Genomic DNA, 21054 nt, shown 5'->3' with positions numbered 1-21054 from the left:
CAGCACACAGTTGTCCCTCCAGAGAACTGTCAATTACTAAACCTATATCTATCTACATAACTTATGAGGGGCATCATGTTGCCCTTGAGTTGTGTGTGTGTGTGTGTGTGTGTGTGTGTGTGTGTGTGTGTGTGTGTGTGTGTGTGTGTGTGTGTTTGTGTGGCGGGGGGGGCATTCATAGGTTCACATGTGCGGGACATCACGAAGGCACTGAGGAATGACATTTTCTCTGAAAATTCTGTAAGATGAATAAAGACCCGTTTGCAGGGAAAATAGGATTGAAGTAACCAGGGGAGCTTTCTTCCCCTGAAAATGTGCTTACTCTTTAACCTCAGCTTTCACAGAATTAGTCACATGACCTGTAGCCATCCGGATGACATTGTCTTGTACAGAGCTTCTCCTTAAGGCACACTCCGCTTCCTTCTATGACTGTGACTGTGGAACTCATGCTGACCTACATTTGTGTACATCAATCCTGGACCATGACATTTGCTTGTCACTTAGCAAATACTGTCGGGCTAAAGGCTATGATTAATAATGAATTGCCAAATCACTACTTGGCAAAGATACACAAATAAATACATACACTGCAGCAGTATGAGGTCAATGCAGCATAATACAGTTTGCATATTGATGAAGGCAGTAGTGTAAATTTTAGCCTTAATTACTTCACACACTTCTCCAGACTATTTATCCATGCCCGTGATGTTTCACACACTTTTAAGATGGTCATTCAGACTATTCATAATTATAAGTAAAACTTGCCAATGTGTTGTCACACTTTGCAACACTGTTGTAATCCTATCATAGTGTAGACAAAAAGCTGCAATACTTTGTATCTTTACAAGTTGCTGCCACTTCAGCTACGTAAAGTAGCCCTAAGAGCTTCCTTTTTGTTTAACAGTAATGGCTAATGTAGTTCAGCTCTCTAGTCAGTATAGTCAGCACTCAGCAGACAATCAGTGGATACAGTAGACCTACTAAAGACATTTTCTTGGAAACTCAGCTATGAAAGCAAGTCAACGTGAATCTGACTGTGTGAGTGGCCATTTTAGCAGCAGATCATAAAGATGAAAGCATCCAAATACGCCTCAGCATCCTCTGGCGACTATGACAATTACAGTAGTTTGGCAGAAGGCAGCCAGGACGGAGCCATGCTGAGAGGAAAGTCTTTGTTTGTCTGTGGCCTGTCATATGGTCTGTTTGTTTCCATCTAGGACTATTCAACTGAATGTTCCCCTGGTGTAAATGCGAGGTACTGTAGCTCCACAATTATTCATAATTCAGGAGACATCTTCAGCAGACAAGTGGCAAAAAGTAATTAGTATCATGGATTTACTTGATATCACTGATCTCATTTGCTGAGTAATTCACTCAGTAATTCAAGTTTATTACACACAGTGAGATGTAGGTTTTTACCAAAAAAATTAAATATTTATTTCTTTTCTTTTTTTTAAATTTTCAATACATTTGCAAGTTAAGGTCAACATTGAACAGGTTGTGGATATCAGGTGGATGTGACCAGTCCATTCATCACGTGTTACCCTTAAACCTCTCCCTCTTAATTAGGCACCACCATCCTGTTGTCACTGGTTCCCACCTCCCTCCACTTAAAGAAATCAAATGTCAAAAAGAAAATCAAATGTCTCAGGATATAAAATGAATTGAACATATTGTACACACACTCACACAAAATCTGGAATGAAAATTGGCTCCCCATGGGTCAATGCTGGCAACCAGCCAATTCCATTAAACAGTCATTTTGTTAAGTGTTAAATCATTGTTGCGGTTTGTGCCTTATTGCCTTACAATTGGCTGGGGAGAGAATAACAAAAGAAACTGTTTACACACAATTGTCCTCAGTTTGTAACCTTCAAAAAACCCTTCATAAATCACTAAAATACAGCAAAAGTAAGTCAGTCTCAACTGTTCAGAATTAACTGGCAGCTTTTTTCTTCTGCAGTTTCTTTCACTCCATCTGTTCCCTCTTTTTTTACTTGCCTCTGCTTTTCATCAATGTCTGAAGTTGGTTATTTTACAAAAGTGGTCATAGAAAATAAATACAAATATTTTCCAGAATGTGATTTTTGTATGACCCAGATGTCACCCCTTTGACTGTTTTCTGTAGTCATCTGCCACTGCAGTCCGTCAGTCTTTTTTCCACGATGTCTCTCATTCATTTTATAACGTCCTCCTCCTCCCACTTTTTCTTTAGCACTTCAGTAAAGTTCACTGTTGCAGTTACCATAGTGATCATGGCGTAGATAAATAAATAAATAAATACATAAAAAAACAAATAAATACATAAATATTTCCTCCTCAAATAAATACATGTTTGTCAGACAGTTTGCCTTGGCATAGTTTGACCCTACCTACATAATGTTGTTACTCTGAAAACAGTCTCACAGCTAAAAATAAAGGTTGTAATATGTGATTTGGGAGAAAGAGGGAGAATCATCCCTTCAGATTAAATGGCAATTTTGGTGACTTGATATCTTTTTCTTTACTCTTTCGTCATATCAGCTAGAGCTTTCATGCTGAAGTCTGAAAACTGTGTAAAAAAAAAAGAAGAAGAAGAAAGAAAAAAAAGAGTTCAAAGTTTGACACTAGAATGTTTTTTTTAAAGGAGATAAAGAGGTGGTGCTCGGTCTTTCAGGAGTACACAGTGCTGGCTCTGAGTGCCAGAGGGTGAGCATTGGAGGCAGAGAAGGACGGAGTAGTTCAAACGTCTCTCTCCAGAGGAGAAGCTGTGCTAGGACCCTTCCTCCTCAGGATTTCCTGGAGCGTAGTAGCCCGCCAGTTGCCTGAAGCGTGGTCCCCAGTCGCTGAGGTAGGAGAAATCCTGCTCGGAGGTGGTGGACAGCGTGTGGATGGAGCTGAGTGAAAGCGCTGGTGAACTGGTGCCCTCAAAGGCGTACGTCTGGAAGGAGTCATAAGGCGGCACCGACAGGTCAGCGTCGGCCTGCTCCACCTTCTTTCGGATGTAGCCTTTGAATAGGGAGAAGTCTGCCGCTGCCGCTGCTGCTGCAGCACCCTCTGCACCACCACCCACCCGGTTTGACTGTATCCACTGCGGCAGTGAGCGGATGTCCGGGCCAGAGTCACAGCTCTTTGCCTCTGGGAAATCATAGAGGTTCCTCAGGGCGCTCATGTCGTACGCCTGAGTGTCCTGCTCCCCTCCGCCCTCGTCGTTGTACTTGATGACGTTATCCCTCATGTCCTCCTCATCCTCCGTCATCCTCTGGCCCTTCCTGTGGCGTTTCAGGGTCAGGATCAGCAAGACGAGGACTGATGGAGAAGGAGAAATAACAAGACAGAGACACAGAGAGAGAGAGAGAGAGAGAGAGAGAGAGTAATTACACACAACTTGTCAAATATGTACAGGTTAATTGAACATGTTTACAAAAAAAACCCTTAGTATTCTTCAGTGTTGGCACACGTTGCACCCTCACGTTTTTGCACAAAATTAAGGTAAATATGAATTAGTCTGATTAACCTGAATAGTAGGATGAGATTATTGCAGCAAGTGTTTAGAAGTATGTGGCTTTCACTCTCTTACTGCACTGTGGGCATGGATTAGAGTTGTCGGACAGCAAAAATGCCTGTTCATCTTGCTCAGAATAATGGCATACCAAACCCATATTCAGCACATCACATTCAGTACACAACTGTAAGACAATAGATGTGCGAAAGGTGTTCTTGGTTTATGTTGGTGGCTTCACATCAAACATGCACTGTGTCTGATGGATCTACAAGTACTTTTTATGGGAACGTTTCTAACTACGCCCATTGCAATTTTGATTTCACCTCTCAGGGCAAAGGCAGAGCAGGGGAAGATAATATATTATGAAGTTTTACATTTCAAATGCATGAGCATTGATTTTTCACAATTCTGATTGCCTTGCCCAGAAATATGATTCAAAAAGCCTAATGGGGGACCAATCTGTATATCAATACTCATCCAAATCGAGTGAAACTAAGACCTTGTGGTTCAATCACTACTTAAAACTAGAGAAAACCGCCTACAAAGAGAAATAAATGCCTCGTAAAATTAAGTGTGAATTAAAGAAGGGAAAGCAACTGAGATGGATCACGTTATAGACTAATGAGACTAGAGGAAAACAAAGGCTGTATGCAGAGATAAATCAATGAGGCTTTAATTTCAGCTTAGTTATTTTAATTACAGCCTACATTTGTGATTAGACAAGTCTCACTTAGCTCAGACACCCACCCCCTGACTCCATCAGCCCTCCTCGGGGCTGCACCCTTCCCTATGAAACATCCACCAGATTTGTCCCAGACTTGCAGCAACCTCAAATGCCATTTTTAAGTGATGATAACAATCATATTACAGGCAGTTATGAATGAATTATGCACACTAGGGGAGTATGAGAAATACAATTAACAACTAGTTACAATAGTATTATGGACAAACTGCAATCTAACCTCTTTTTGATCAACTAATTAATAAGAAAAGGATTGATATACAGTACATGGTAAATACTCCATGACACAAAATAAAAAAATGAGATTGACATCATAATATTTGTGTTGCTAAAATTATGCAACAAATATTATATCAATAGAATAATTAAAAACCTATATACCAGAATGCATGAATTTACAGTAGCTGGTAGTAGATCAGTTAATTTATTCTCTTCTCTATGATGGATAACTAATCAAAATAAATCTAAATGTGATTTTCTTTTCTGGATGTGTCCCCCCCCGCTCTTCCACTTCGCAAAATCAACTGAATTATTAAGTGAGCTATGAGTGGCCTTTTAGAAAATGTCATACATGCTGAGAAAAAACTATTGGTGATAAAACTCACTATTAATAATGAATTCCTGTGAAAAAAAAGTAGAAAGTAATCAGATGAAGAAGTAAAACTGTTTGTCCTAATTACTGAGCTTTGATTAGCAGCTGGATGTGTTTCCTGTGGCCAGTGGACTGTGCTACTGAGTTGAACAGTTGAACGAATCCTTTTCCTTCCCTTTTAGCAGGGACAATGAGCAACTACTCTAAAGGGATGCCAGTGAAGGGACATTTAGATGGATCATTAACCAGTGGGCACCATGCATCTTCTAGAACAGATCGTCTGTTGCCTAAACAAATGCCTACAAGCCCACAGAGATAAAAAGACTATCAATTATAACGGAGCCTGTGCTGTCTGGGACAGCATAGATTGTTTGATGCTCTGAACCCACCAGAACACCCATCCATACATTGTGAAAATGAGATGTGCCCACATCGTTTCGCAGCCTAACTAGATCAATGTCATGACTTTATGTGCTGTGTACAGGATATTCACACATGTGAAAGTACATTAGTATGCGTGGAAAAAGCCCACGAACAAATGCACTCTTTCAAAGCGACCTTGGAAGTCAGGATGTGACTATAAAACACCATGTTTCACCTTTTTGCTTTCAACGCTTTCCACTACTCTTTTTTTCTCCATAGCAAAGTGCAAAAAACAAAACAAAAAAACACATCAGTTTCAAATATATTCTGCACAAATGACTTGTGGCTGCTCCTGGTAATTGTCTTCATTTGGCTTAAATGGCCTGAAAAATAACTTGCGGAGTGAAAACGCCCTGTGTATTCCTTTCCCTAGAAAGCTGTGCTAGCCTAAAGAGCCTTGCTGATCTTGAATGGGGACTTAATGCAGTATCTCTGACTGATAATGTACACTCGTTCTCCTCTCACATTGTTTGCTGGGCTCCACTGGGAGTGCGGTGTCTGTAACCATTGTGTTTATTCTTCTCCTCCATGAATAGGGTGAATTAATTGCCACTGGGTTGAGGAAACAGTCATGGTTTGTGGTAAATTGTGGCGCACACTGCCATGCATACTAATCAAGCCGTAAGACAATTACCCTAAATTTAGACTAATGAGGAGAGTAATAGGAGATAGAAAACTTGATGTTACGAACTCCCTCATATGTGCAGATCAGCTGCTTTTTTCAGTAAATAGTATTGAAGGAGTGACAGTAGGTGGCAGTTCAGTCTGAATCCGATAACCTCACTTCTGAAAAAACCTTCCTCACTGATAACAGTGTCTGTGAGTGTCACTGCCTATCAGGTACACAGATGCTTACACCGCAAGCTATTGGAAACCTATTTATTCTATTGGAGGTTAGCATGCCTCAGGCAACGTTAATACAACACCATGTTCAGAGTTTAGTAGGAAGCATATGTACCTGTGTATAGCTGCCTCCTATACATACAAAGCTTGTCCCCATGTGTACAGATGTTGCAATAAGCGTTCCTGACAAGACGGTTAATATACCCTTGGGCTGCGCTGGTTGCCCCCACCCAGGAGTTCATCCCAAGCAGATGGGAGGTAATTGGAATGGATGCATGCAGATGCTGCGACGCAGTGGAATGGATTCATCACATCAGGCCTATAAATGAACTGATGGAGGGACTGTTTGTTTGTAAGGTAATTAGGCAGAAATTTGTTTTCATTTTTCTCATCATCCAAAAATTGATGTAATAGAGGCGGTCCAGCCTCTGGAGAGAGGGAGTGCGTGCTGCCTGGCTGGTTAGGTAGATGCTGTGTGTGTGTGTGAGAGAGAGAGAGAGAGAGAGAGAGAGAGAGAGAGAGAGGGGACAAGGAGCACACAGTAATGGCACGTTGAGAGAACGGATTGCTTTGCTGTTTACAGGTGAGGAGTGATTTGTCCAAGAGTGTGGCTGTGTCCTTACCATGCACGATCAGATACACACTGTGTGTGTGTGTGTGTCTGTGTGTCTGTGTGTGTGTGTGTAAAGCAGGAACAGGAACGTGTTGGGCAATGTGCATTCGATAAAATTGCTGCCACATGCCTCAGTCCCGTCTGTTATTCACACCACATGATAGTTGTGAAAACACTGCTTATGCCCCGATACCAGAACCCGCAGCCCTGAGATTGCACTGCCCACCTGGTGGCTGGCAGAAGCCAGGCACTCCGACTTTGCCTGTCCTTTAGTGCTTTGATGAGGCGTGTTCAGTCCACTTTCTACCTACCAGTCACTCAAAGTGGCATGCACTGATTAGAGTCACTGACACTATTGGCATCAATGTTACAAAAAGAGTCAAAATGGCACAAATCATGAAATATTACTCCAATAGTTGACTCAGCAAAGCCTTTAGCATCAGCATGTTACTCTGCATAATGGTTTCATCCGAATTACCAAGGCCACAATGAAAATAAATCATTGCACCAGGTAACTCTATTCTGCTGCACAGTGTCTACCTTTTTAAGACCAGGTAATTGTTTTCAACAGCCTTTGAGTGGATGCCATCTATCCCAGAACACCAAAACCACAATACACTGCAAATACAGTTTTTTTTATAGCCAGCAGAGGTTGCCTTAGATTTGTACACAACATTTTTGTTGAGGCTTTTAAAACCATGATGAATAAATGATGCTCTGCTCTTGAAGTTCACTCCAGAAGATGGTTTGGTTAATGTAGACAGAGCTTTAACAACTCTCATTAGGAAAGCTCTTAAAAGAAATAGATAGCAATGTAAGTCACAGTTAAAGCGGCCGGGTGTCGCATCATCCATCATTCACTGCCTGCACAATGTAAAACGTGTATAGGCGTGAGCGGGGGAAACAAAACACCGTGACAGCGCTGTCGTTTCTTTCTGTCACCGAGGAGTGGGATGCTGAGATATGCAGAAGGGGGAGAACTCAAAGCTAACTCATAAAATTTTCAGATATGACAATACTAAACCTCTTCGGGCTCTGAGAGAGTTAGCTTGAGCATGCATGTGTATGTTGGCGTGTGTGTACGTGTCTGTGTATAAAAATCTGAGAATGTCTGGAAAGCCTTGTCTATTTAAAGCCTGCTGTTCCAGAGCTACACAAGTGCTGAGGCAGCTCTTTTGCCTGTTTGCTCTCTCTAACCAAACCCCCCCCCCCTCCACTTCACTTCCATTCATTGTCGCCGTCTGTGTTCCGAGGATCAAAGTGCCTTGATGTCATTCATAAACCTGGGCATCGTCTGTGCTCCTGCTTAAACAAAAGCTTTCTCCTCAGAAAGGCACCAACAAAAATGTCCAACAGGAAAGCTGCTCATGAAAGGCAAATGAAAAATTTATCTTGTTTTTTATGTCATTCGACTTTTTTTTTTCTGCCACTGCATGTGTGCAATTTTATTCGTGAAATATAGATAACTTCAAAGAGTTCAATCCATTTAAAGACACATGCTTGGTTGCATGATTTTATGAGCAGCAAACATCAGGTGCGGCCCTCAGTCGTGCCTTTTTACTTGTAGATACCACTATTGGACATAATGCTTGGTGTGGTCCTGCAGGAGTAGTTGAACTTAGCAATGACCACGAAAAAGCAATACTAATGAATTATCTTGTCATCCATCATACACCAATACATTAATCTCCTCATTCATCAATCAATACATACATACATAAGTACATCCATCTGCTTACCTATGAGGATGAGCATGCAGACCAGTAGTGCTATGAGCGCCCCTGGGCTGAGGGCGGCACTCATTACATAGGCTGTGGCATTGCAGGACTGGATGGCTCCCTCTGTGTCGCAAAAGAAAACAAAAAAAAAAAGTACTGTACAGATTCAAAACTAGTTATGAGTCACGTCAGTGGATAATGATTTTAAGCACTGTTTTTATAAAGAGAAAAACATTTTAATATTATATTCCACCCCTCTAAAATCCCTGCTGAGGGCCATTTGTCTGCAGATTTGTGCCCTTGTGTTCATTATTCTCCACAAATATTAGCTGATAAGAACTGTTTGCTAACCAAAACAATGGCAAGTAAATGACCTTTTTAGCACTGCTGCTGATGATCATGGAGGTGACATTGATGCTGACGTTAATAATGGTGCAGCTCCTTCAGTAGATCTCACCTGTGTCGCAGCCACAGACATGAATGGTCAGGGTGCCTGTGGAGCTGAGGGAGGGAGGCCCGCTGTCAACCACCAGGATAGGCAGGAAGTACACGTTCTGCTCATGGCGGTTAAAGCCTGACCGCTGGGTCCGGATGCCAGCTGTGTTGTCTGGGCGGGTGGTGTGAGTGTGTCGGAGGGTGGGGGTCAGAGAGACAAGGTAAAGCAGAGGATAACACATGAGCGACTTAAGAACAAAACCTGTTTGTCTGCTCACTGATGTCTGTTTTTTACCAGACTGTGGTGGAATCGTTGAAACTCCGTCCAGTGAGTGCTTTTTTTTCTTCTTCTAATAAACTCTGTACTGTTGGAAGTAGAAAAAAAGGGGGGGTGGGGGGGGGGTTGTTGATCATGCAGACTTCTTTGACATTACTAAAATGTCAGGACAAATCTTTGTTTTCAAGACTTGACACTTGACAATGTAATATGTTTTTTCATTTGATTCAAAAATAACAATGGAAGACAGAAAAGTACCATCCTTGTTATAGTCTGAATAAATCATTTGCTTTAATGCATAGTTCAAGGACTCCGGCCAGGATTGTCAAGTTTAACTTGGGGTTGAATGATTTCACCGGGGAAGAGAACTGCTTTTGTGCTATTAACATTTATCATGTTTTTTTCCTTCAAACAAAAACAGGAGAGAAAATGAGTGAGAGAGAGCCACTGTTTGAAATTAAACTTCAATAGTGTGTGTGTGTGTGTGTGTGTGTGTGTGTGTGTGTGTGTGTGTGTGTGTGTATGTGTGTATATATGAGCCCTCTCCCAGAGACATAGACAAATGTAACAAAGAATACAGGAGGAGGCTTTGACAAATAGAGTCAGAGAAGCTTTGTGAGCAGACTTGCGGATACCAAGCAATCCATCTCCCAGAGCATATATCACCGTTATCCATGTCACCCTAGAGCTCCTCTGGCACATGTAGAACAATCTTCATATTACTGTTTATGTGCGGGAACGTTACGCCCCTGAGTTTGTCCTTTCGACTTTTACACAGCGTTGTCCTCCACGGCTGTCTACTTTAGAAAAAGATTCTCTCCAAAACATACAGTATGAATACTTATAGACTGAGACTAAAGATCTTGGTCATAGTTAAGAGAAAGCAATATTGACTGCTGGAAGAAATCTGGATGCTAACAGCAGTCTCATGGCATCAACAAATTCTTTATATTTTGTACTCAGTTAAAGGCACAAAGTGACAGAAAACAAAATGAGTGAAGAGCAACGTGAGGACTTGTACAGTGTAGCATTACTTTAACAACGTTGTGTGGCTGTAAGTAGGACTCCTCCCAGATGTTGTATTATTTTAGCGTTGCCATTCACGCTTTAAAAAATGTGTCCCACAGTAGCACATATGCAAAAAGGTTTTTGAAATGTTGTCACTGACTGAAAAACCCTTACAAAAATAAAATAAGGAATAAAAAAACTTTCACATATGCTTTAAAAATAAGTAAAGGTAAACCACCAAAAAGTGAATTTCTTTTTTTCTTTCAGCTTCACATCCTATGAGATTTCTTTTTAATTAAGCATGATATGGGACATTTTCCAGGTAACATGAAGGCAGTCTGTCATGCAAACGCAACGTTTATTTGGTAAAGATGAAGTTTTGCTCTACACACTGCTTCAACCTCTGAAAATAATTTAACAATATGGGGGGGAAGTCTTTTCATCACTTTGTGTCAAGACTTGGAGACAGAACGCAATGTGAGGCCATGATGGGGAAAAGAAAAAGTGACAGATTGAAAGTGACAGGTTGACAAATGTGTCAATGAAAAGAGACACCATAGTGAAAAAAAGAGGGGTGGGAGGATCAGGCTGTGCAGGGTTTTGTTTGTCTTCCTCCAAAATATATACAGTCTACAGTAATGTTTGTGTGTCTGTATTTATGTGTGTATGTTCATAAATGGGGTGAATAGTGAAATTTGTACGTCTAAGCATGAATATACTGTGATTATTAATCATTCTCCCTTATCATACATACACACAACCAGAGGTTGTCGAGAAAAATTTAAACAAAGAAAAGCAGATCCTGATGGTCTGCATGATGTGTTGGTGTGTGTGTGTGTGTGTGTGTGTGTGTGTGTGTGTGTGTGTATGTGTTTGTGTGTGTGTGTGTGCATATTTGTGTGTAGGAGAGAACTAAAGAGCCAGAGGGACACTATTGTCATATTTCTTCCGGTCTATGCACATGTGTGTATAGTATGTGTGTGTTCTTTACACAAGTCCCATGTTATGTGTATATCCATATATCCATCCACACACATGTAACGGGGCTGCAGCCGGCCTCGCTGCCTTCATGCGGTGACATTTCCCTTGCTAGGGCTGCTCCCCTGACATTTTCCCGGTGTCAGATCAATCTTGATTTAACCAGATGTCACATTCAGTTAGGTACACATCTCTAAACGAGGGATCTGCAAGCGCGTTTAAAAAAATACAGACAAGCATGAAAAAAAAACAAATCTTCCTGACAAAGCAAAGTCATCAATGGGGAACACGGTGATTTTAATGTTTCCTTACATTGTGCAGATACAGCATGTGTATGTTTTTTTTTTTATATACAAAATGCAATTTATATGAAGACGCAAAGAAAATTATGTTTGCTGTTGAAATTCTATTCAAGGTAAAATCAAGGAAAGATTCTGTGTTAAAAAAAGTGTTCAAAATATAGAGAAAATTACACTTATATAAAACGCTATTACTGTAAAAAGAAACAAAAAAACAACTCAAAATTGCATCAGACATGCAATGGCTAGTAATACTTTCTAATGGTATAACTGGTAAGAGGACATGAACATACGTTGTTTATTTAAAAAATGTGTAAGATGATCAGGTGAATGCTAAGTTGCAGAAAAAATAAACCATTGTCCATGTACTTTTAAATGCCCCCTGCGATTTGTCAACATCGTCTTTTGTTCGAAAACATCAACCATCTGCCCCTGAATTAGGTAACTACAACATTGTCAAAATACTCACCAATAATTCTTAGCTTTCAGAGCTGCAGTATTTTAAACTAACTCAATATTGCCTTAAGGTCTACATTTGCAGAATTCCCTCAAGCATTTCACCAAACTCACATTGTCAATCACTCAGGAAAAGAGTGAGGTGATCTGAAACTCATCTGTATGAGTCAAGCATAGTCAAGCATAATGTTGCTGCACCTGTGCATGTTTAAAATGCGTTCAAACCCACTCACAAAAAATATTACAACTTACGGACTCCTGCTGAGTACCATTGTAACTTAAAAATCAATTAATGCTGATAATACCATGAGCATAGCTACCCAAATATGCTACTTTACCAATAGCCCCTATACAAGACCTTGGTCCTCTCACCTTTGACATCCCAGAGGGTGAAGTGTCGATTGCTGGAGGCTTCAGGGGCCAAGGTGAAGTAGAAGCGATGACCAGATTGTGGCTCGTCTCTATCCACCACACTGATGGTGTGAATTAGCTAAGAAAAGAGAAGCAACCGGTGCAGAGAAGGAAAAAAGGACAAGAACGGGGAAACAGGGTTAGATTTTCTGCTCCGATCCACTCAATGGGAACAAAAAAATAAATATGAAAAACACTTTACACTACATTTCAAATGCCTATTTCATAAGGGAGGGAGTGAGATGGAGTGAGTGTACTTGGATGCAACAGACTGAGAAGGATTCCTGTCAAAGTGCAGTTCAAAGGAGCTATAATCACAAAGAGATACAAAAAAAAAAATCTTTCTTCAGAAAGTTGACACAGCAACATATAAAAAATGCTAAACTATCATAAAAAGCCTTGCTAAAGAGCTTTTTTTCTGAACAGAAAAGGACTACCATATTCTGTGAGGTTGCCTTATTTGCTCCAAGAGAGGGTAAAGTATAAATGCTAATGTGCAGAGGAACAGAAAGACAAACACAGAGGCTCAGTGAGAGTGTAGTCCTCCTATCTGATGTTACAAAATAATAGTGATCTACATTCAAAGATAAAACTCAACTGTGATCCAATTTTGAGAACTCTGTGTGAACACAATAAGGTGAGATATGATTCACTGTGAGCTGAACAGACATCAAACAGCCCGTCAGACAGAGGGTCCTTTCACCCTAACACAGGCCTCTTGGTGACAATTCATCCTCCTCTCATCCTCTGAATCTGCAGCCAACAAGCTGAAGAAGGATACTTTCATATCACATCCGTCAGCTCTGTGTCCTTCTCTGCCACGACACTATGTTTGAGTCCACCTATTTATTATTATTTTAAATTTCCCACACCTTTTCTTTACTACGGACTCTCACTGAAAAAAAAACGAAAAGAAAGATCTACTCCTCAGTGTAGCTAAATAAAATCAAGATTAAAAGTTGAAAACAATGGACAGTGCAGTAAAAACACTAAAATGTGTTTTTAAAGGTAGCTTGAATGTTCTACATTACAAGAACAGCATGATGAGTCAAAGAAGCTATCAGAGGTTTCGGCTGAAATGTATTACCCTTAAGGCTCTAAAACCAAACTTGAATTCCCTTGAGGTATTATTCTACATTTTATCTCAGAGTCTTGAAACTATATAAACACAGTTACTGAAAACAGTTACTCCACGAAGTAATTCTCCCCAAAACATGTAGAATTGTATAATCTATCATCAGTCAGTACTTTGAATGATGCATTCCTTGAGCTAACAATAGCTATTTTATTATGTGTGACAACATTTTTTGTATATTTTGCCTGAGAATATTTCAAAGCTATATTTTCTTCCCATTTTTAAATAATGGTTCTATTCTTTTGATAATACATTTGTGGAATGATGTGTTTTTCTTGATTTGTTGATTGCACTGATCAATATAAGTGCTAAATCTAGCGAGAAAGTCAGCAACACTGACAGCCCTTCCCTTCAGGCTACCTTCCAAAGCCACTCCTCCAAAATTACCATTATGAATGTAAACAACGAACATGGCTATTGTTAGCATTTACAGCTGTCAAGTTTTCAGCCTGTATAAAACTCCAGAGACATTGCTCTGGAGTAAGCATCTCGGGCAAGGCAGGTAGCCCGTCCAATCATTTCATTCAGCCCGATGGGCTTAATACTGCAACCAGATTTTTCTTTTTCTGTCTGAGCATTTGATATATTGATGTAATGAGAATTTCGACAAATATTATAAACGTTTTTGAAGATAATTATAAACCCCAACTTTTATAAAATGTTATTACATTTTAAAGTTTGAAAGCATCTCTCACCAATTATTATCATTATTATCACCAACTCACCAATTAACATGGCATATCTTATTTATTTAATACATTAAAAAACAAATTGCAGGAAGTTGCCTATCAAACTAGAATTACAGATTCCTCCCGGCCCAAAAACGATGAATTTGTGGTTTCATGCTTCAGTTTTTGTGGGTAATTACTGTGGTTTATTTTTGTAAACAAACAAAATAAGTGTTAATTAGTGAGGTTTAAAATGGGCGGGTAGCCTAGTTTTGGAACAATTGAACAGAACTAAGCTAGCTGTTTTCATCTGCTTCCAGTCCTTGCACCAGACAAATAGTGTTTAATGGCGCTCTCCGTCTCCAAGATGCCAAACTTTACCTTTTTTTTAAGAAAATGTTTACCGTTATTGAATAGCAGCAGCATATAGTATTAAACTACTTTTTAATTCAGTAAAGTTTTAACAAGTTTGTATAGTTCAGAGTGCTTGTGTCCCTCTACCAAACAACGGCTGTCTTCATGATCTGTATCTACTGCTGTTGCGTTGTCTATCACAGCATGCAACACATGTATATACAGTATAATGTAGCACAAATGGCAAATGTAATTTTGTCAATAACACAATAAATGTTTTTTTATCTTGGTCTACAGGAAAAACGTATTAATGCCACTGATTTTATGAATGCTCAGTTTCTTTATTTTCTGTCAAATAAATTGTGACAGGCAATGGAAAGAGACTGAGAAAGGCAATCTATAACATCCACAAATGGCTTTTCATGCCTCCGCGCTGGCGACAGGCATTGTGTTTTCTCGTTGTCTGTGAGTAAGTCCAACCGTACATCTGGCCCAATCTCATGACAGCGATGTATCGGGAACGCCTGGGGGAAATTTCTTCAAATTAGGTTTGAATGTCCACTTAGACTAAAGGATGAAATTAGTAGAATTTGATGGTCAAACGTCACTGTGACCCCATGTCTATCTAATTCTCATGAATATGATATTGTAGGAACACCTTAAAAGAATTCCTTAAAATCTGGCACAAACGCTGAACTGATTTGGTGGACAAAGATCACTGTGAACTTTGACATAACTCAAGAATTCATACTAAGTGATGACATTTTGAACAGACATGGATGTAAACTGCAAAATGACTGGTTGGTGGAGGAATACAACAACAAGTGGGTAATTATAGTTTCATCTATGTACAACCTTGTAAAATGCCCCTGAATATATTTTGACTTGGAAGTCAAAGAAATACAAATAATTTGTTTTTGCAAACAGAATCTCGCCCTACCTCACACCCATGTTTCTCTCTCACATACACACGAGCAAACTGCATAGAGGCGCTTTTAGAGATCCGCAGAGATGCACACGACAAACAAATCCCAGAACTATTATTAAGTGAGGCATTTCTCAGAATGATTAAAGCAGGATGTTCAATGGCTGTGATTCCTTTGTATTGTCTCACAAAACCTTACAGTATCAGATAAGAGCAACAGAAATATATCAAACCAATGGCTGTTACAACAGCAGCCTCCTCTTTAAGGGACACAGTACTTATAACAGGTTAAACATGGCTTTGTGTACTGGACAGAATTCTTTTTCTCTCTATCTTTTCCTCTCCACCTCTCTGCCTCTTAAGCCTCCTCTGTACGTACAGTATATTCCTCACTGAGATTTCCTCTTGATTCCTTGTCTTTTGCATTTATCTTCTCCAAAGCATCTGGCTCTCATGCTTGTCATTTCCAGAACAATGTGTCCCTAGTTTATCATCCACCTGCGAATTGATTTTTCAAACAACAATACTGTAGATATATATTTCACACACTTCTGGCACATAAAGACATCAGCTTTATTGTCTAACTTTTAAGCTGATGTCGCCTGCCTGCGAAAGACAGCCTCATTCATTTTTGGCACTGCACACAACTCATTTTCTTATGAGCCCGAGTCGTGGCTATGCATTACTGTGACTAAGCTACTGCCGAGCACACTTCCGGGCTACAATTTTACCTTCACAATAAACAGCTTCTCAGCATTGACGTTGCATCACAGACAGAGAACAGGCTTAGTCATACCCACAGCTCAGGGAGGTTGTTTGGGATAATATGGCTTACTTTGTAATTACAAAACGCTTCGGCATGATTTCAGGGCAAATCACACGCTTCTTCCATAGCGCTGCAGAATCTGCTCTTAAGACAAACACTTGGAAATGAACCAGGAATTTCTGCCTGTATTCCTACAAAGGTGTTTTACAAGAGAGAACATATCATTACATGCCATCTCAAATCCTGACCCATTGTCCAGATTACTAAACTTTCTGGAATGGCTTTTATCGCTTTTGAGACTGAGGCTCTGATTCATAGCTAAATAACTTTTGTGAAATGTTCAGATTACATTTCTCTTTTACATACAGTATCAGACCTAATGTTCATACTGTGCTTAATGTATCAGAAAAACATTGACTGATAATATTTTCTAACTAGCTAGCCAACTATATCGATGGTTTGCAGCAAAAATAAGATTACAATACCATATATCTAAAGTTAAGCAAATAAAACATTGCAGCAATAGACACCAGACTGTTTCCCCTTCATAAGGGTCAATTAAACATTACACTATCATGCTTTGTCTATGTCTACATTAACATTACCAACAAGTACACGCTGTTAATGCACAGTAGTTGAATATACAAATGACATTTGGACACAGGTTGCAAAAGCTGCCACCCTACTGTATAACTCACATGAATAACTCTACCATGCAGTTAAGTTTCATTATTTCAAAGACCACCACGCATCTAGTCAATACACAGTGATCTATGAAGAATCCAACTGGGTGTGTTGCATGCCAAAGCAGGCCTGGTCTTATCTTCTCATCATTCTTTGGAGCCCTTTCAGGTTTATTTGAGCTTGACGGTAGAAGAATAAAGAGCAAAAGAGAAGACACTTAAAGCAAAAGCTTTGTTATCAGCTGAGGGATGAAACTTCTCATTTCTTTGAAGAAATAGTGAAGATGTAATAAGTGAGCCATGATCTGCGTCCTGTGACTGTGCCCTTAGCAGGGGGACTCTGAGGCGGCATCTCGAGGTGAGGGCAAACTGCTGAGGGAGAGAGAGCGTGAAGCGGGAGAGGAGCAGAGCAAGCGTGTGGGAGTTTATCGAGCAGCTATTGCGAAGCTCCCTCAAGCACAATCAGCTAATTAGATTTCTATCTAGCAGCCCCCTTTCCTGACCCCTTTAAATCTCTTGCATCCCTGGAAAGCTAGAAGGGAGACTTTCCCAAAAGTACATCCCATATCATATGCACTAGAGGTGTGTGAAAGGTCAAGGTTGGGAAAGGGAGGTGGCTTACTCATTCACGGCAGACATCAACCATTTCACGATGGGAACAGGGAGGAAATGAATAAATAAATAAATAAACACACAACTACTTATTATGGGCTGAGAGTGGTTCATCTCTGAAGCTTGGAATACACTATAAGCGTCAGAGGTGTGTTTTCAAACACTTCCATTATTTTCAGTGGTAAAAAGCATCCTCATTGTGTCCAGTGGAGCATTAAATGTCTCAATGCATTGGTCTGAACTTGATTCAATTTCAGGATGAAATAATGTTTTTTATGCTTTTTTTGGACCAGCATCAAAAGAAAAAAAGCTAAAATGTGCTTAACGTTAAGCCCTAAGCCTTTTTGTAGGCCTCTCCTCGATTTTTGCAACCCATAGTTAAGAGAGTGATTTTCGTCTAAATATAAGGTGTATTTTAATAGTTGTTATAGTGTAGAAAGCTGACACTTGTGAAATTTGTTCTAATTTGTAAATATCAGTATATATGTTACTGGTTAAGAGTACATTAAGATGGAACACAGCACAAATTGAAATTCTTTATCTCTGACTATAAATTAATCCAATTTTGATAAAATATATTTTTTTAATGTTGTAGTTGAAAGCTTTTATCCTCTCCAGATCATAGCCCAATGGGTTGGAAGTCTCTTTGCACAATGTTTTCTTTGATAAATTGAAGCATTCAAGAGCTAGAGAGGTTAGAGTGCAGTGATTTCAGCCGAGGTCAACCAAAATGTCATTTGGTTCCAGCTGTTCCATTGTAATTTTATATAGTATATAATTATATATTTCACTTCTTTTATGACTAATAGTGTTCAATCTATCATATGCAGAAGTTTGGCATCATTTAGAGAGCCTAGATCCTCTCTGAGCCTGTTTATGTCTGTCATCCATGGGATTTTCTCATCTGGCTTCCACTCCAGGTCTCCTAGCTCAGCCTGTGGTTGGTCGATTTCAGTCAATGGACCCGCCTTAGAAGCGTCTGAGTCCTGGCTATCTAACAAACGCATCGTGATTTTGATAGACAGAAGCGTTAGCCAGTAGGGAGTAAAACAGTGGCGCGTCACCTGAACCGTGCGCATAACCTCGCCGGAATTCACACCCATCCCCCACACGGTCCCTTTGTTATTGGGCCCTTGTTTCTCCGCGGGGACATTTCAGAGACGCACCGGAAATACGTAGAAATATTGTTGACGGAAATAAGCGGAGATATACAGCAGAACAACGAAAAGGTAAGGAGCTTTGGATGATTTTGAAGGATATTACGCATTGTGTTTCTGGTGTTTGTTTGCTCACAGCCTTGTGAGGGTTTACCGGAGAGGCGATCTGATAGTAGTTCTGGAATCTGTGTCGAATGCTCGAGCTGTTTGATATTCGGTATGCTAACCGTTAGCTTTGTTATGCTAACTCGGAGAAGAGCGACTTATGGCTAGAAATACGTGATTTTGTGATAAATCTTTCATTTGCGTACACTATTTGTGTAGAATGGTGTTTGGAGTGTGTAAAAATGTCTTGGATTGTTTGTTTTAAGCAGATTTTGAATTATTTATTTATTTTTTTTTTTTTTTTCATATTCATAATTACATGCAAATGGTCATTTTTGGACGGTAAATGCTACAGCGGACCCGAAATCGGGGGCGTCGGGCTTACAATTAAAACTAAAATACTACACAGTATTTTATGAAAATAAAAATTGGTATGCCCACATTACAATAGCTACAATGCTTGATTTTTACGTAGCAACCTAAAACCATGTAATCACATGACATGTTTTGGGATTTATATCATTAGCATAAACAGTAGATAGTCAGTATACACTAGGTTAACGAATATGTTAAAATTTACAAATTTTTGTTGTGGGAGTGAAACTAGCCAGTGTAAAGCACTAAATACAGCATTGATTTTCTGCTTAAAACGACTCATTCGGCAGAAAAAAGACAGACATGCTGATTGGTTCAAACAATATATTTTTACGTTGAATCATGGAGAAGATGAGAGAAGAATGCATAGCATATACCTGTTTGCTGTAAACATTGACATGAACAGGGAAAATCACCCCTCAAAAAAACATTTGGAGAAAACAGTGAATATTTCAGTCTCTCTAGGCTGCTGGTTTGTCTGATTCAACGTTAACATTTTAGAGATAAAAGGAAGAGGCATTTGGTGAGTAGAACAGATGACTCATTTAGTCTCCTACTCATGAAATACTGTCTGGCAAAACTGAGTCTGTCTGGCTTTTTTTCTTATCAGTGTTTGTTTGCTTCTTCCTTTACTCACTTCTGTTGTGTGCCTGTGTGTGTGTGTGTGTGTGTGTGTGTGTGTGTGTGTTTGAGCATCCATTCTGTATGTGAATGAGGTGAGTAATTGTTGCGTTCACGTGTATGTGACGAGTGGATTTCAGACAGGCTTAACATTTAGCTATTTCAAACCGACTCTCCCAGGGGTTGGAGGTTGGCGGTGACGTGGCCAAACTGAGGTGATCTGTCGCAGTGACCCACTCAGCCAGCTGTGAGGCGGCACAGCAGAGCTGACAGGCCTCCGTTACCCCAGGCCATAGTTAGTATTTGGCTTTGCACCCAGCTTTTTTTTCTGCACACATGGCACTATATGATATCTGTCCCTCTGCATTCAGTCAGATAAATACCACAAGGTGGGCGAGGAATGGGCTGAGAGGCGAAGATTGTGTTCACGTTTCATTCCGTGAAAATGGGCAAATCAGGAAATGAATCCACAGTGGAAATCAAAAGGTGATTTAAGTCTTGTGAACTACAATAACTATAGCATCATGAAGATTTTAATTATTTTTTACTGATCCAATACATGGCTGAATGGTCATACAAAACTAAAGTGAATCACGTCTTAAAAACTGTGAGGCTCATTTAGAAATTGGTGGATTTGAGCAGAGTGATATGTGTGGCAGTAAATTGCTCCCCTGTTGGCTTTGTTTATGCAGATATACTTGCAGTAAAAATACATTCATATTTGCATTTTATTGATTTACATAACACTGTTATCCAGAGTAACAGGATGTGGTAATTTTTATTTTTTAAAGTTTGACTCAAACTGGGTTGGTTGTGAGGGTTAAGGTTATGAGCCATGGAATACATTACACCAATGAGAGTCCTCAAAAGCATAGCAGTTCAAATTTGTGTTTGTCAGATTGTGTTGCAAATGAGGGTTTTTAAGGCCCAAGGCAAAACAGGGTCTCTCTGTCCTGCTTTACGTAGTCATTGCTAATGGGACAAGAACTCCCTTCTAGTCAAATAAGGACATGTAAAAAAAACTGAAATGACCTGGATAAACCTTTTTGCAGTAATTTGTCTTTGTTTGGAATTTCGACATGTTCTACCGGTGTATGCAAAAATCTAAACTGCAGATAGAAAGAGGAGGATATAATTGTACTGTACTGCTGAATCTGTAACTAATAAATGGATTGTTCTGCATGATAGTATCATAGAAGTGTGATTCCAATCTGTATTTACCCAATGCCTTTTTCCTTGAATTTTCTTCCCTCGTCTTACTGTAAAGACACTTCTCTTGCTTTCTCTTTCCATCTCTGACCATCAAACTAAACAGTAGATAAAAGGTGAGAAGCTATTTAACACTCGCCATGGCCCTGGCTTCAACTGTGTCCC

The 21054-nt window shown here is 39.8% G+C and overlaps 1 protein-coding gene across 2 annotated transcripts in view; it reads right to left on the bottom strand.

Annotated features, from left to right (window-relative positions):
- Positions 1 to 1413: 1413 nt before the first annotated feature.
- Positions 1414 to 21054, bottom strand: part of LOC137873926 (cadherin-22) — a 162619-nt gene continuing 142978 nt past the window's right edge. For both annotated transcript variants that reach the window (XM_068712440.1, XM_068712441.1), the window contains 4 exons: positions 12241 to 12358; positions 8873 to 9022; positions 8437 to 8538; positions 1414 to 3288 (listed from right to left, as the gene is read on the bottom strand). In XM_068712440.1, the coding sequence (XP_068568541.1) occupies positions 2753 to 3288; positions 8437 to 8538; positions 8873 to 9022; positions 12241 to 12358 (906 nt within the window). In that variant the 3' untranslated portion in view covers positions 1414 to 2752. The remainder of the gene's footprint in view (positions 3289 to 8436; positions 8539 to 8872; positions 9023 to 12240; positions 12359 to 21054) is intronic.

The sequence above is a fragment of the Cebidichthys violaceus genome, unplaced genomic scaffold, assembly GCF_023349555.1.
Source record: "Cebidichthys violaceus isolate CVI_PGR_0920_01 unplaced genomic scaffold, fCebVio1.0.p SCAF_17, whole genome shotgun sequence".
Lineage (NCBI taxonomy): Eukaryota > Metazoa > Chordata > Actinopteri > Perciformes > Stichaeidae > Cebidichthys > Cebidichthys violaceus.
This window is presented reverse-complemented; position numbering and strand designations above follow the sequence as displayed.